Raw genomic sequence first — 15,816 nt, 5'->3', positions numbered from 1 at the left:
ACCCGCTGCTTCTGCTGTGAGAGAAATGCAGGCTATGCAGGAGGGTTAACGTTGGTGGCCTCTCTTCTCTCCTCTCCCTAAGGAGAGCGTGAGAAAGACTGCCCAAACTTCTTGCAGAAGAAAAAGCATAGGGAAACAGCCGATTCGCCTGTCTGCTCGGCGCTGACTGTGTCAGCCTGTCCTAACGGTCCTAGTGAGGCAGAAACCCTGCCTTTTCCCTCCTGCTGTCCTTTGGTGCCTGTCCAGCCGTTTGGAACAAGGAAATTGTAGTGCAGCTCCCCTGGGAGGGAAGCAGGGAGAGTTTAAGCAGAGATCTGCGTTCCTGCAGTGCAGAAAGCAGAGTGGGCTCTCCTTGGTCTGTGACCTGAAAATACGACGAGCCACGATCAGAGAGCACACGCTTAGGCCCGCCTTGCGTCTCTTCTGCCAGGGCCGCGGCTTTGAATTGCTCTCTGCTCTCCTAGTCTGTGACTGCTGCTTTACCGCGTGGGGTTCTTGTTTGCTTTGTTTTGTTGGTTTGTTTTTTTTTCCCTTCTCTTTCTCTGTCGCAGACCTTTCACCCGTGACGGCAAAAACGAACAAAGATTTTCAGAAGAGCTTCTCTCGGAGATGAGTTTGCAGTGCAGATCTGGGACTTTCTCTCTCATGGGCGACTGGGAGTGAAGAGGGAGAAAGTACCCCACCCCCCTCAACAGCCCTTCTCGTTGAACTCTTTGGAGGCTGCCGCTGCTGGGAGAGGATTCGATCTGCACAAGACGACGGCACAGTGTTTTCTCTTTACTCTGGTCCCTTTCTCAGGTTCAAGCCCCCCTCTTTTCCCCCGCCCTTAACATCCTGTTTCGGGCGCTGTCATTGGAAGATGGAGCGACTATTTGCTATTTGACCTCTTAATAAATGATAGAATTGTTTTAATTGATATTAAACTGCTCCTCTATCCCGCCTGTATTATTTACGTCGCTCCCAGTAGTCTCCCTCCTCCCAGTCCAGTACAAGGACCGGCCTCTCTGTGGCTCGAGCTGGCAGGAACCCATCTGTCTGAGGGGAGACACTGGGTGTCACTGGAGTCACTCCCCATGATCTGGTACCTGCTGGGCTCCAAGTCCCACCCGGACTCTCTGGGGCGGGTAGGACCGGCGGCCCATTTGCTCGTCAGTCCTTTGGCAAGCACGTCGAGTCCCGAGGCTTTGCTCTCTACCCATGTATGTTAATGAAACCTTAGCTCTTGACCTTTCCTCTGCTGTTACTATACGTCTTGCACAGGTGCTTACGTTGCTGTGCAGGGGTGCCAAGAGGCCTTGGGGACTTGTGCTCTGCTGCTGTGGTCTTCTGCTGGCTACTGGGAATAAAACTAGGAGGGGGTTGGGGAGAAATTTTACTGCGCACCAAGTCAGGTTTTAACTTTTCTTTTTTTTTTTTTCCTTTCCCCTTGAAGAGAGAGAGGGGACTTTGCCTCTCAAATTGCAGACAGCTTTTAAATGTCGATGGAGGCATCGGCTTGTCTCTTGTAGTGGAAAGAAGGAATGATTTTGTCGTGTTCTCTGTGTGGAACTGGGAAGGATTTCTTTCCAGTTTGGAAGCCGTTTCCCCTGTATCTTTTGCCCTGACCCCCTCTTTGGAAAAAAAAAAGCAAGGATTTTAGTCTTTGAACCTGAAGCCGCTTGACTGGGGTTGGAGGGAAGCGAATAACGGAACGCGGTTTGTTTCTAGTGCGTGCACACTTCATAGCCGGCGTTCAAAACGCTCGGTTGTACTTGGGGTGTGAGGAACTGGAGCTCTGGAAGGAGCAGGTGTGCGACGTGAGCCTGCAGACCCAGGGGTTGGTGGGAGTGTGAGGAGGTGCCCTGGAGCAGAGCTCCTCTGGGCAGGTTGGGGAGCCCGAGTGCTGCACGAGGCCTGTGGTTTCCGGTGGCCTCGCTGAGGCCGCAGCAGAGAGCGGGGAGCCGGCCACAACGGGGCAGTCGCTATTAACTGTGAAGTGAGCAGCAGAGGGCAGTTTTGGCCCGGGGGGCTGTGTTAGTCTTTGGTGGCCCCTGGAGAGGTGTCTTTCCGTGAACTCTGGAGTCTTTCTTCCCTATACGGGCTTCTGTTGTCTCAGCGCTCTGTTTGCCCGTTCTCCCGTTTCCTTGCCTTGGTTTCTCTTGGTTTCTCTGCATACGCCCAGGACGTGCCAGTCTAGGTGGCAAAGATGTCCTCGACCGTCTTCCTGCCTGAGGCTCCCTACAACACTGTAACTAAAAAGCTGGTCGACATCTCGGTGAAGGGATGTCCCAAACCACCTGGGTGGCAGAGGTAGAAGTACGTTCCCTTCACCTGCAGCCCCCTCACTGGGCTGCAAGTCGGAGAGGGCGCCTCTTCCCTCCCTGGCCTGCGGAGCCGCTGCACGAGCTGGCAGAGCCTCGCCTGGCAGCATGTGCGTGAAGAGAAAGAACCTTTTTCACTGGGGTATGGGGAGGGGAATGGAAAGGAGCGGGTCGAGAGGCAGTGGTCGCGGAAGGGATCAGTCGCCTTTTTAGCACAGACTCTAGTTGAGAGGAGAGAGAGAGACTGTAGGCAGCACTGACAAGAGTGGAGGGTCTGCAGGCGAGATGTGGGTTCCCTCTTCAGCTCTTGAATAGTCGCAAGCTTCCAATGGAATTGGCTACGTGCTGCAGGCCCGTGTCCGAGGTGCCGCTGCGGTGAGGTTCTCGGTGTCCATGGTGCCATTGTGATGAGGCTCGCTACATTCCAGGCACGAGGAGGGAGCCTGTCAGAGCAAGCGTGGAAGCCACGGAGGGCAGTTTGTCATCCTCAGTTCTTCTTTCAAACGCTTAACGCTTGACTGGGATACGAGAGCTGCAGGCTGGGAGAGGTACCCGGGTGAGCTCTGTGAGAAAGGGAACATGAGTGGAACCAAAGAGCGCAAGTCTTCTCACGAGCAGCAGCGACTGGATGGCAGAGGGAAGCGCAAAGTCTCTGTCGTGGACGAAAAATCAAAGGGCTTTTCTTCAAATTTTGGGGAGGGGGAAGAGAAGGATGAATTTGAACAACCCACAATGTCCTTTGAGTGGTACCTCAACTATGACCAGCCCCAGAAAAAGAAAAGGAAAGTGCTCAAGCCCTCTGTGTCAGCTGGGGAGAAAGACCAAGGGCACAGCAAACCGGACGGCTGCAGAGCCAGTGCCACCAGCTCAAGCCCAAGCCAGAAAAGTCCAAGCCGCAAGCGAACCAATGAGACAGAGGCAGAGAAGGAACTACCAGAGTCTCGTGAACCAAAGCGGGTAAGGTTTTGAAGGATCCGAAAAGGAAGAAAGGAGGTGGCATCAGCTGTTCTCGGGCCTCTGGCACCTGGGGCTTGTTAGTTTTCCCCTTGGAAGTGCTGGGCTTGGTTCTGCACCAGGGTGTGCTTGGGGTGTCTCATTGGTACTAGGTCTGTGACTCTTGGTTCCTGCCGGGAGCCACCGTGTGTTTCGTATGCTCTATGCCGCAGGCATTGCTTTGTGCTGTTGGAGCGGAGCTCTGCTGGAAAAGTGGGTGAAGAGAGAGAGGGGAGTAAAGAAATGCAATAGGCAAACCCCTCTTTATTAAAAAATGGGGGGGGGGGTGTGGGGGGGTGGTGTGTATTTAAAAGAGAACACCTTCAGCTCAGTCCTCGTAGGAGAGCATATTGGGCGTGATCTACTTTTAAGCATGCAGAATACCTTGAGATGTGGGTCAGCTTCGAATCCAACCTAATGTGCAGTGCAGCTCCACCCGCCAGCGAGGTTCCCCTGTCCCTCCTCCCAAGTATCGATGCGTCTCTAAAATGGACCTTTCAAAAATCTCTGTCAGCACTACAATTTTCTTAACGAAATCCGTTGGCCTCCAGAAGTGGGGGACAAGTGGGAGATCTGGTGTTAACAGTGCAGCTGATTCTAGAAGACAGAACGGTAGGGGTCGGACAGACCTTCTTGGGTGAAAGCTTGAAAAATGAGCATTATTTCTGTACAAATTCATAGCCACATGAGTGCCAGGGTTTTGTATATAAACAGGGACTGATGTGCAAAACCTTTAGTGCCTCATCTTTTTACTCAAGTCTGGAACACTTTGCTCTTCAAAACAGTGTTTTTCCACTCTCGGCAGCATTTTAAAACCCTGCTTTGCCATTCGTTCTAGCAAGTGCCTCCTATCAAAGTTTTAGGTTTCCCTCAGCTCGTGAGATTCCCCTCTCCTCTGCCACTGTGGATGGCTCTTAGTGGAGGGAGCGGAGCGATTCCGATCCCAAATTTTGGCTTCTTTGTATTCACAGCCTGGACAGAGCCACAGTAACGTGGCAGAAGGGCAGCCTCCCCGTGAGGCTACGTTGTGGCGCAAGCTGAGGAGCGTTGAGGGGCTTATTCGACATAGCAAACAAAATGCAGTTCAGTGCTGTTTGTATGCTGGCAGGATGCAACGTTCTGCTGTATTGTTGGCTTACGTGCACGGACATCCTCTCCTTCCAGATACTTTTAGATGTGCCACCACCGTTACCAGACAACCCGCTGGCCCTGCTCCCGGCCCGTTACCGCCCTGTTCCTTGCATCAAGTCCACTGCCCGCTCCCAGGCAAAAGGGAAAGGTATGCTGGGCAGGAAAATAGGTTTGAGCGGGGCTGCAGCCATTGTTTGTGGGAGAGAGTGGGAGCAGATGCCGGCTGGGTTCAAGCCCTTCTGTTGGGGTCTGGTGTCCTGCGTCTGATGCCCAGAGCCTAGGTTTCAGAGGAAGGGGGCTGCTCTCCCACATGCTCTAGCAGAAATGAGGAAGATCCTTTGCTGACCCTTCCTGAGGCTTGGGCTTTGGACGTGCCCTTTCTGAACTAGGTGGCAGGTCTTTTAGAGAAGACTTCGCCCTTTAGGTCGCTTCTGGGTGACTCCAATTGGTGTCTGCTGTGCCATTCAGCAGGGTGGGCTCTTCTTTTCTCCGCTCTCTTCTTACTCCAAGTCTTTCACTTTACAGCAGTGTCGTCACCAGCTGAAGAGAGTGAAGAAGGTTTTAAAGGCTGCCGGGTGTATTCAAGGATGCCCGTGTATTCGGGTTCCAAGGCTACCTCCTTGCCCGAGATGCTGTCTCTGTATCAGCAATGCGTCAGAGTGCTCAGTAACAACATGGACTGCAAGTACCTTTCCTCATCTGTCTTAAAGTCCTGAGCCGTGCCTGGCGTCTTGGTAGCTTGTTTGTATACCTCTCCGCAGCATCTGGCTTGGAGCATGTGAAGAGTTGCCCCTTGTTGCAAGGCAAGCTAGCTAGTAGGGGACAGATCCCACTGAAAGCTCAGGTGCTGCGGGACTCAGCACCCAGCATGCTTTCAGGGAGTGCTAAAGCGCTGGAAATAGTGTGAGACAGAGTCTTGCGCACGCACCTCTTGACTTGGAGGTACTGGTGCCCGACGGCTCCCTAGAGCTACGGCACCTACGGTTCCTTCCTCCTTGCCCTCCTATTGCGTGGCGTCACGCAGCACTGCAGGTTTTTCCACCGCGTTTCAAGGCGTCAAGCCCTTTCCTCGGCAAGCAAGAAGCAGGATCGATACTGTGTGCATCTTGCTTTGCTCTAGCAATCCACGAAGCGAGTGGCGTCCCTTTCTCAGCTCTGAGGCCAGTATTGGAGAGATGCACCCCAGAGCAGCTGTGTCGCATGGAGGAATGTAATCATGTGGGTGCCTTGGCCTGGGGAAGGGAGGGTGAGGTGTGGAAGTGATGTTCTGTCCTCACTTGCAACAGCAGAATGGTAAAGACCAACGCTCTTTATAGCAAGCGGTGGCTTTTGCTAGTCTCGAGTTCCTGCATTTGCCATCGGCCGATCTCTTGCTGCAAGTTGGCCCCTAAGCCGTCTTGCCCTCTGTGCTATTCCAGTGGCACTGGCACTAGCTGGTGCCGAGGGAGAGAGGGGAGTGAAGGTGTCAGGAGGGATCCCAGCTTACGTGTGCCTTTGCTTCAGTTCCTCACTGAGGATACGGACCAACTGTGGCGCAATCACTGTCTCCGAGACTTCAAGAATGAGAAGCCAGAAGAGGCTGAGTCCTGGCGGGAGGCGTACTTTCGGCTTCGCGATGCACGCGAGCAGCGGCTGCTCGTGTTAGTAGGGAAGATCAGCTCGGCTTATGCCAACAAACCCAGAGGTAAAGTAGGGCTGAATGACCAGAGCGGGGTCTGGGAATGCTGCCTAGGGGATATCTTTGGGGCGGGGGGGGGGGGGGGGGGTGGAAGGTCTTTTGAATGCCTGGTTGAAATCTAGTCTAATTTAGGAGATGCCTAGCTCTCTGTTCTTTCTGTGGCGGCCTTTGCTTAGTGGCTTAGCAGGCTCTTGATTTCATCCATAGCGGTGTCGATGCGGACTAGACAGGGCAGAAAACCGGGGGGAGGGGGGGGGCGGGGGGAGCATTCCTCCTCTTTCGGTGAACCTAATGAGAGCTACCGACCCGATCAGTCTGGTTTCTCACGGCCCATGTTGTGACTGCAAGAGGTTCGGAGCTTAGGGACGAGGCTATCACCAGAGCTTGGGAATGGGTGGACTGGGGAGAGGTGGCTGGAGCTTGCTGTAATAAGGCAAGCACTGAGGAGCCTCCTTTATATATAGTAGGTTGGGTCCAAGCAACGTTTCCCTCTGGCCTCCTACAGGCAGAGTGACCAAGGTGGCACTTATGGACTGTGCAGCGAAGCCCGCTTGGAACGTACACAGGAGACGAGAGCGGTTGGGAACTGGAGGACCTCTTCTTCCAAAGACCAAGTGAGCGTCTCTCTTTTCCTGGGAGCCCCTGCCAGCTTCCCGCTGAAGCTCTGCATCTGGCAGGAAAGGATACCGTGCGTCTGGGAGGTGTTTGTGCGGTGAAACTTGTAACTGTAATAGGCTCTTTCTTGCTGGGACGTATGGAGATCCTGGGCACCGCTGGCTCCGTGCGATATCAGCCGTGCTGCTGCAAACAAGTGTGGCTCGTGTCTGAAGAATCGCATCAGACCACAGGGATTCCCTTACTGCAGCGTCTGTCCCACCTCTGTTTCAGTACAAAACCAGTCCCGTACGTACCTAGCCAAAGCCGCGCTCCTGTGAGCGAGGAGCACTCGTGCGACGGGCCCAGCACCAGCAGCGCCCATTCTGTCTCTATCCCATCTTCAGCTAGAACCTGCTCCTCTAGTGGCGCCAGGAAACGACAAGGGAAGAGTAAGTACCAACTGCGGAACGTCCCTGTGGTCTCCTTGAGCTCCTCCTTTACAAACACATGAACCCGCTGCTTCTGCTGTGAGAGAAATGCAGGCTATGCAGGAGGGTTAACGTTGGTGGCCTCTCTTCTCTCCTCTCCCTAAGGAGAGCGTGAGAAAGACTGCCCAAACTTCTTGCAGAAGAAAAAGCATAGGGAAACAGCCGATTCGCCTGTCTGCTCGGCGCTGACTGTGTCAGCCTGTCCTAACGGTCCTAGTGAGGCAGAAACCCTGCCTTTTCCCTCCTGCTGTCCTTTGGTGCCTGTCCAGCCGTTTGGAACAAGGAAATTGTAGTGCAGCTCCCCTGGGAGGGAAGCAGGGAGAGTTTAAGCAGAGATCTGCGTTCCTGCAGTGCAGAAAGCAGAGTGGGCTCTCCTTGGTCTGTGACCTGAAAATACGACGAGCCACGATCAGAGAGCACACACTTAGGCCCGCCTTGCGTCTCTTCTGCCAGGGCCGTGGCTTTGAATTGCTCTCTGCTCTCCTAGTCTGTGACTGCTGCTTTAACGCGTGGGGTTCTTGTTTGCTTTGTTTTGTTGGTTTGTTTTTTTTTCCCTTCTCTTTCTCTGTCGCAGACCTTTCACCCGTGACGGCAAAAACGAACAAAGATTTTCAGAAGAGCTTCTCTCGGAGATGAGTTTGCAGTGCAGATCTGGGACTTCCTCTCTCATGGGGGACTGGGAGTGAAGAGGGAGAAAGTACCCCACCCCCCTCAACAGCCCTTCTCGTTGAACTCTTTGGAGGCTGCCGCTGCTGGGAGAGGATTCGATCTGCACAAGACGACGGCACAGTGTTTTCTCTTTACTCTGGTCCCTTTCTCAGGTTCAAGCCCCCCTCTTTTCCCCCGCCCTTAACATCCTGTTTCGGGCGCTGTCATTGGAAGATGGAGCGACTATTTGCTATTTGACCTCTTAATAAATGATAGAATTGTTTTAATTGATATTAAACTGCTCCTCTATCCCGCCTGTATTATTTACGTCGCTCCCAGTAGTCTCCCTCCTCCCAGTCCAGTACAAGGACCGGCCTCTCTGTGGCTCGAGCTGGCAGGAACCCATCTGTCTGAGGGGAGACACTGGGTGTCACTGGAGTCACTCCCCATGATCTGGTACCTGCTGGGCTCCAAGTCCCACCCGGACTCTCTGGGGCGGGTAGGACCGGCGGCCCATTTGCTCGTCAGTCCTTTGGCAAGCACGTCGAGTCCCGAGGCTTTGCTCTCTACCCATGTATGTTAATGAAACCTTAGCTCTTGACCTTTCCTCTGCTGTTACTATACGTCTTGCACAGGTGCTTACGTTGCTGTGCAGGGGTGCCAAGAGGCCTTGGGGACTTGTGCTCTGCTGCTGTGGTCTTCTGCTGGCTACTGGGAATAAAACTAGGAGGGGGTTGGGGAGAAATTTTACTGCGCACCAAGTCAGGTTTTAACTTTTCTTTTTTTTTTTTTTCCTTTCCCCTTGAAGAGAGAGAGGGGACTTTGCCTCTCAAATTGCAGACAGCTTTTAAATGTCGATGGAGGCATCGGCTTGTCTCTTGTAGTGGAAAGAAGGAATGATTTTGTCGTGTTCTCTGTGTGGAACTGGGAAGGATTTCTTTCCAGTTTGGAAGCCGTTTCCCCTGTATCTTTTGCCCTGACCCCCTCTTTGGAAAAAAAAAAGCAAGGATTTTAGTCTTTGAACCTGAAGCCGCTTGACTGGGGTTGGAGGGAAGCGAATAACGGAACGCGGTTTGTTTCTAGTGCGTGCACACTTCATAGCCGGCGTTCAAAACGCTCGGTTGTACTTGGGGTGTGAGGAACTGGAGCTCTGGAAGGAGCAGGTGTGCGACGTGAGCCTGCAGACCCAGGGGTTGGTGGGAGTGTGAGGAGGTGCCCTGGAGCAGAGCTCCTCTGGGCAGGTTGGGGAGCCCGAGTGCTGCACGAGGCCTGTGGTTTCCGGTGGCCTCGCTGAGGCCGCAGCAGAGAGCGGGGAGCCGGCCACAACGGGGCAGTCGCTATTAACTGTGAAGTGAGCAGCAGAGGGCAGTTTTGGCCCGGGGGGCTGTGTTAGTCTTTGGTGGCCCCTGGAGAGGTGTCTTTCCGTGAACTCTGGAGTCTTTCTTCCCTATACGGGCTTCTGTTGTCTCAGCGCTCTGTTTGCCCGTTCTCCCGTTTCCTTGCCTTGGTTTCTCTTGGTTTCTCTGCATACGCCCAGGACGTGCCAGTCTAGGTGGCAAAGATGTCCTCGACCGTCTTCCTGCCTGAGGCTCCCTACAACACTGTAACTAAAAAGCTGGTCGACATCTCGGTGAAGGGATGTCCCAAACCACCTGGGTGGCAGAGGTAGAAGTACGTTCCCTTCACCTGCAGCCCCCTCACTGGGCTGCAAGTCGGAGAGGGCGCCTCTTCCCTCCCTGGCCTGCGGAGCCGCTGCACGAGCTGGCAGAGCCTCGCCTGGCAGCATGTGCGTGAAGAGAAAGAACCTTTTTCACTGGGGTATGGGGAGGGGAATGGAAAGGAGCGGGTCGAGAGGCAGTGGTCGCGGAAGGGATCAGTCGCCTTTTTAGCACAGACTCTAGTTGAGAGGAGAGAGAGAGACTGTAGGCAGCACTGACAAGAGTGGAGGGTCTGCAGGCGAGATGTGGGTTCCCTCTTCAGCTCTTGAATAGTCGCAAGCTTCCAATGGAATTGGCTACGTGCTGCAGGCCCGTGTCCGAGGTGCCGCTGCGGTGAGGTTCTCGGTGTCCATGGTGCCATTGTGATGAGGCTCGCTACATTCCAGGCACGAGGAGGGAGCCTGTCAGAGCAAGCGTGGAAGCCACGGAGGGCAGTTTGTCATCCTCAGTTCTTCTTTCAAACGCTTAACGCTTGACTGGGATACGAGAGCTGCAGGCTGGGAGAGGTACCCGGGTGAGCTCTGTGAGAAAGGGAACATGAGTGGAACCAAAGAGCGCAAGTCTTCTCACGAGCAGCAGCGACTGGATGGCAGAGGGAAGCGCAAAGTCTCTGTCGTGGACGAAAAATCAAAGGGCTTTTCTTCAAATTTTGGGGAGGGGGAAGAGAAGGATGAATTTGAACAACCCACAATGTCCTTTGAGTGGTACCTCAACTATGACCAGCCCCAGAAAAAGAAAAGGAAAGTGCTCAAGCCCTCTGTGTCAGCTGGGGAGAAAGACCAAGGGCACAGCAAACCGGACGGCTGCAGAGCCAGTGCCACCAGCTCAAGCCCAAGCCAGAAAAGTCCAAGCCGCAAGCGAACCAATGAGACAGAGGCAGAGAAGGAACTACCAGAGTCTCGTGAACCAAAGCGGGTAAGGTTTTGAAGGATCCGAAAAGGAAGAAAGGAGGTGGCATCAGCTGTTCTCGGGCCTCTGGCACCTGGGGCTTGTTAGTTTTCCCCTTGGAAGTGCTGGGCTTGGTTCTGCACCAGGGTGTGCTTGGGGTGTCTCATTGGTACTAGGTCTGTGACTCTTGGTTCCTGCCGGGAGCCACCGTGTGTTTCGTATGCTCTATGCCGCAGGCATTGCTTTGTGCTGTTGGAGCGGAGCTCTGCTGGAAAAGTGGGTGAAGAGAGAGAGGGGAGTAAAGAAATGCAATAGGCAAACCCCTCTTTATTAAAAAATGGGGGGGGGGGGGTGTGGGGGGGTGGTGTGTATTTAAAAGAGAACACCTTCAGCTCAGTCCTCGTAGGAGAGCATATTGGGCGTGATCTACTTTTAAGCATGCAGAATACCTTGAGATGTGGGTCAGCTTCGAATCCAGCCTAATGTGCAGTGCAGCTCCACCCGCCAGCGAGGTTCCCCTGTCCCTCCTCCCAAGTATCGATGCGTCTCTAAAATGGACCTTTCAAAAATCTCTGTCAGCACTACAATTTTCTTAACGAAATCCGTTGGCCTCCAGAAGTGGGGGACAAGTGGGAGATCTGGTGTTAACAGTGCAGCTGATTCTAGAAGACAGAACGGTAGGGGTCGGACAGACCTTCTTGGGTGAAAGCTTGAAAAATGAGCATTATTTCTGTACAAATTCATAGCCACATGAGTGCCAGGGTTTTGTATATAAACAGGGACTGATGTGCAAAACCTTTAGTGCCTCATCTTTTTACTCAAGTCTGGAACACTTTGCTCTTCAAAACAGTGTTTTTCCACTCTCGGCAGCATTTTAAAACCCTGCTTTGCCATTCGTTCTAGCAAGTGCCTCCTATCAAAGTTTTAGGTTTCCCTCAGCTCGTGAGATTCCCCTCTCCTCTGCCACTGTGGATGGCTCTTAGTGGAGGGAGCGGAGCGATTCCGATCCCAAATTTTGGCTTCTTTGTATTCACAGCCTGGACAGAGCCACAGTAACGTGGCAGAAGGGCAGCCTCCCCGTGAGGCTACGTTGTGGCGCAAGCTGAGGAGCGTTGAGGGGCTTATTCGACATAGCAAACAAAATGCAGTTCAGTGCTGTTTGTATGCTGGCAGGATGCAACGTTCTGCTGTATTGTTGGCTTACGTGCACGGACATCCTCTCCTTCCAGATACTTTTAGATGTGCCACCACCGTTACCAGACAACCCGCTGGCCCTGCTCCCGGCCCGTTACCGCCCTGTTCCTTGCATCAAGTCCACTGCCCGCTCCCAGGCAAAAGGGAAAGGTATGCTGGGCAGGAAAATAGGTTTGAGCGGGGCTGCAGCCATTGTTTGTGGGAGAGAGTGGGAGCAGATGCCGGCTGGGTTCAAGCCCTTCTGTTGGGGTCTGGTGTCCTGCGTCTGATGCCCAGAGCCTAGGTTTCAGAGGAAGGGGGCTGCTCTCCCACATGCTCTAGCAGAAATGAGGAAGATCCTTTGCTGACCCTTCCTGAGGCTTGGGCTTTGGACGTGCCCTTTCTGAACTAGGTGGCAGGTCTTTTAGAGAAGACTTCGCCCTTTAGGTCGCTTCTGGGTGACTCCAATTGGTGTCTGCTGTGCCATTCAGCAGGGTGGGCTCTTCTTTTCTCCGCTCTCTTCTTACTCCAAGTCTTTCACTTTACAGCAGTGTCGTCACCAGCTGAAGAGAGTGAAGAAGGTTTTAAAGGCTGCCGGGTGTATTCAAGGATGCCCGTGTATTCGGGTTCCAAGGCTACCTCCTTGCCCGAGATGCTGTCTCTGTATCAGCAATGCGTCAGAGTGCTCAGTAACAACATGGACTGCAAGTACCTTTCCTCATCTGTCTTAAAGTCCTGAGCCGTGCCTGGCGTCTTGGTAGCTTGTTTGTATACCTCTCCGCAGCATCTGGCTTGGAGCATGTGAAGAGTTGCCCCTTGTTGCAAGGCAAGCTAGCTAGTAGGGGACAGATCCCACTGAAAGCTCAGGTGCTGCGGGACTCAGCACCCAGCATGCTTTCAGGGAGTGCTAAAGCGCTGGAAATAGTGTGAGACAGAGTCTTGCGCACGCACCTCTTGACTTGGAGGTACTGGTGCCCGACGGCTCCCTAGAGCTACGGCACCTACGGTTCCTTCCTCCTTGCCCTCCTATTGCGTGGCGTCACGCAGCACTGCAGGTTTTTCCACCGCGTTTCAAGGCGTCAAGCCCTTTCCTCGGCAAGCAAGAAGCAGGATCGATACTGTGTGCATCTTGCTTTGCTCTAGCAATCCACGAAGCGAGTGGCGTCCCTTTCTCAGCTCTGAGGCCAGTATTGGAGAGATGCACCCCAGAGCAGCTGTGTCGCATGGAGGAATGTAATCATGTGGGTGCCTTGGCCTGGGGAAGGGAGGGTGAGGTGTGGAAGTGATGTTCTGTCCTCACTTGCAACAGCAGAATGGTAAAGACCAACGCTCTTTATAGCAAGGGGTGGCTTTTGCTAGTCTCGAGTTCCTGCATTTGCCATCGGCCGATCTCTTGCTGCAAGTTGGCCCCTAAGCCGTCTTGCCCTCTGTGCTATTCCAGTGGCACTGGCACTAGCTGGTGCCGAGGGAGAGAGGGGAGTGAAGGTGTCAGGAGGGATCCCAGCTTACGTGTGCCTTTGCTTCAGTTCCTCACTGAGGATACGGACCAACTGTGGCGCAATCACTGTCTCCGAGACTTCAAGAATGAGAAGCCAGAAGAGGCTGAGTCCTGGCGGGAGGCGTACTTTCGGCTTCGCGATGCACGCGAGCAGCGGCTGCTCGTGTTAGTAGGGAAGATCAGCTCGGCTTATGCCAACAAACCCAGAGGTAAAGTAGGGCTGAATGACCAGAGCGGGGTCTGGGAATGCTGCCTAGGGGATATCTTTGGGGCGAGGGGGGTGGAAGGTCTTTTGAATGCCTGGTTGAAATCTAGTCCAATTTAGGAGATGCCTAGCTCTCTGTTCTTTCTGTGGCGGCCTTTGCTTAGTGGCTTAGCAGGCTCTTGATTTCATCCATAGCGGTGTCGATGCGGACTAGACAGGGCAGAAAACCGGGGGGAGGGAGGCGGCGGGGGGGGGGGGGCATTCCTCCTCTTTTGGTGAACCTAATGAGAGCTACCGACCCGATCAGTCTGGTTTCTCACGGCCCATGTTGTGACTGCAAGAGGTTCGGAGCTTAGGGACGAGGCTATCACCAGAGCCTGGGAATGGGTGGACTGGGGAGAGGTGGCTGGAGCTTGCTGTAATAAGGCAAGCACTGAGGAGCCTCCTTTATATATAGTAGGTTGGGTCCAAGCAACGTTTCCCTCTGGCCAACTACAGGCAGAGTGACCAAGGTGGCACTTATGGACTGTGCAGCGAAGCCCGCTTGGAACGTACACAGGAGACGAGAGCGGTTGGGAACTGGAGGACCTCCTCTTCCAAAGACCAAGTGAGCGTCTCTCTTTTCCTGGGAGCCCCTGCCAGCTTCCCGCTGAAGCTCTGCATCTGGCAGGAAAGGATACCGTGCGTCTGGGAGGTGTTTGTGCGGTGAAACTTGTAACTGTAATAGGCTCTTTCTTGCTGGGACGTATGGAGATCCTGGGCACCGCTGGCTCCGTGCGATATCAGCCGTGCTGCTGCGAACAGGTGTGGCTCGTGTCTGAAGAATCGCACCAGACCACAGGGATTCCCTTACTGCAGCGTCTGTCCCACCTCTGTTTCAGTACAAAACCAGTCCCGTACGTACCTAGCCAAAGCCGCGCTCCTGTGAGCGAGGAGCACTCGTGCGACGGGCCCAGCACCAGCAGCGCCCATTCTGTCTCTATCCCATCTTCAGCTAGAACCCGCTCCTCTAGTGGCGCCAGGAAACGACAAGGGAAGAGTAAGTACCAACTGCGGAACGTCCCTGTGGTCTCCTCGAGCTCCTCCTTTACAAACACATGAACCCGCTGCTTCTGCTGTGAGAGAAATGCAGGCTATGCAGGAGGGTTAACGTTGGTGGCCTCTCTTCTCTCCTCTCCCTAAGGAGAGCGTGAGAAAGACTGCCCAAACTTCTTGCAGAAGAAAAAGCATAGGGAAACAGCCGATTCGCCTGTCTGCTCGGCGCTGACTGTGTCAGCCTGTCCTAACGGTCCTAGTGAGGCAGAAACCCTGCCTTTTCCCTCCTGCTGTCCTTTGGTGCCTGTCCAGCCGTTTGGAACAAGGAAATTGTAGTGCAGCTCCCCTGGGAGGGAAGCAGGGAGAGTTTAAGCAGAGATCTGCGTTCCTGCAGTGCAGAAAGCAGAGTGGGCTCTCCTTGGTCTGTGACCTGAAAATACGACGAGCCACGATCAGAGAGCACACGCTTAGGCCCGCCTTGCGTCTCTTCTGCCAGGGCCGCGGCTTTGAATTGCTCTCTGCTCTCCTAGTCTGTGACTGCTGCTTTACCGCGTGGGGTTCTTGTTTGCTTTGTTTTGTTGGTTTGTTTTTTTTTCCCTTCTCTTTCTCTGTCGCAGACCTTTCACCCGTGACGGCAAAAACGAACAAAGATTTTCAGAAGAGCTTCTCTCGGAGATGAGTTTGCAGTGCAGATCTGGGACTTTCTCTCTCATGGGCGACTGGGAGTGAAGAGGGAGAAAGTACCCCACCCCCCTCAACAGCCCTTCTCGTTGAACTCTTTGGAGGCTGCCGCTGCTGGGAGAGGATTCGATCTGCACAAGACGACGGCACAGTGTTTTCTCTTTACTCTGGTCCCTTTCTCAGGTTCAAGCCCCCCTCTTTTCCCCCGCCCTTAACATCCTGTTTCGGGCGCTGTCATTGGAAGATGGAGCGACTATTTGCTATTTGACCTCTTAATAAATGATAGAATTGTTTTAATTGATATTAAACTGCTCCTCTATCCCGCCTGTATTATTTACGTCGCTCCCAGTAGTCTCCCTCCTCCCAGTCCAGTACAAGGACCGGCCTCTCTGTGGCTCGAGCTGGCAGGAACCCATCTGTCTGAGGGGAGACACTGGGTGTCACTGGAGTCACTCCCCATGATCTGGTACCTGCTGGGCTCCAAGTCCCACCCGGACTCTCTGGGGCGGGTAGGACCGGCGGCCCATTTGCTCGTCAGTCCTTTGGCAAGCACGTCGAGTCCCGAGGCTTTGCTCTCTACCCATGTATGTTAATGAAACCTTAGCTCTTGACCTTTCCTCTGCTGTTACTATACGTCTTGCACAGGTGCTTACGTTGCTGTGCAGGGGTGCCAAGAGGCCTTGGGGACTTGTGCTCTGCTGCTGTGGTCTTCTGCTGGCTACTGGGAATAAAACTAGGAGGGGGTTGGGGAGAAATTTTACTGCGCACCAAGTCAGGTTTTAA

General features: G+C 53.8%; 1 protein-coding gene across 1 annotated transcript; it reads left to right on the top strand.

The window, feature by feature from the left end:
• The first annotated feature begins 2,879 nt into the window (after nucleotides 1-2,879).
• On the top strand, nucleotides 2,880-14,418 carry LOC147415261 (elongin-A-like). Its single transcript, XM_086468574.1, has 9 exons — nucleotides 2,880-3,257; nucleotides 4,458-4,572; nucleotides 4,950-5,105; nucleotides 5,545-5,642; nucleotides 5,928-6,108; nucleotides 6,608-6,716; nucleotides 6,991-7,148; nucleotides 13,190-13,321; nucleotides 14,312-14,418. Exons 1-9 carry the CDS (start codon nucleotides 2,880-2,882, stop codon nucleotides 14,416-14,418), a joined length of 1,434 nt encoding a protein of 477 aa, XP_086324700.1.
• Nucleotides 14,419-15,816: the final 1,398 nt, after the last annotated feature.

The sequence above is a fragment of the Leptosomus discolor genome, chromosome 7, assembly GCF_034619465.1.
Source record: "Leptosomus discolor isolate bLepDis1 chromosome 7, bLepDis1.hap2, whole genome shotgun sequence".
In the NCBI taxonomy this organism is placed as follows: domain Eukaryota; kingdom Metazoa; phylum Chordata; class Aves; order Leptosomiformes; family Leptosomidae; genus Leptosomus; species Leptosomus discolor.
This window is presented reverse-complemented; position numbering and strand designations above follow the sequence as displayed.

What these genes read in the sequence shown, in the direction of transcription:
- LOC147415261 (XM_086468574.1), top strand. Translation starts at nt 2,880, where the DNA reads ATGAGTGGAACCAAAGAGCGCAAGTCTTCTCACGAGCAGCAGCGACTG. An exon ending in CTCCCAGGCAAAAGGGAAAG is followed by an intron (nt 4,573 to 4,949) that starts GTATGCTGGGCA and finishes TTCACTTTACAG; the next exon opens with CAGTGTCGTCACCAGCTGAA. An exon ending in GCTCAGTAACAACATGGACT is followed by an intron (nt 5,106 to 5,544) that starts GCAAGTACCTTT and finishes GCTTTGCTCTAG; the next exon opens with CAATCCACGAAGCGAGTGGC.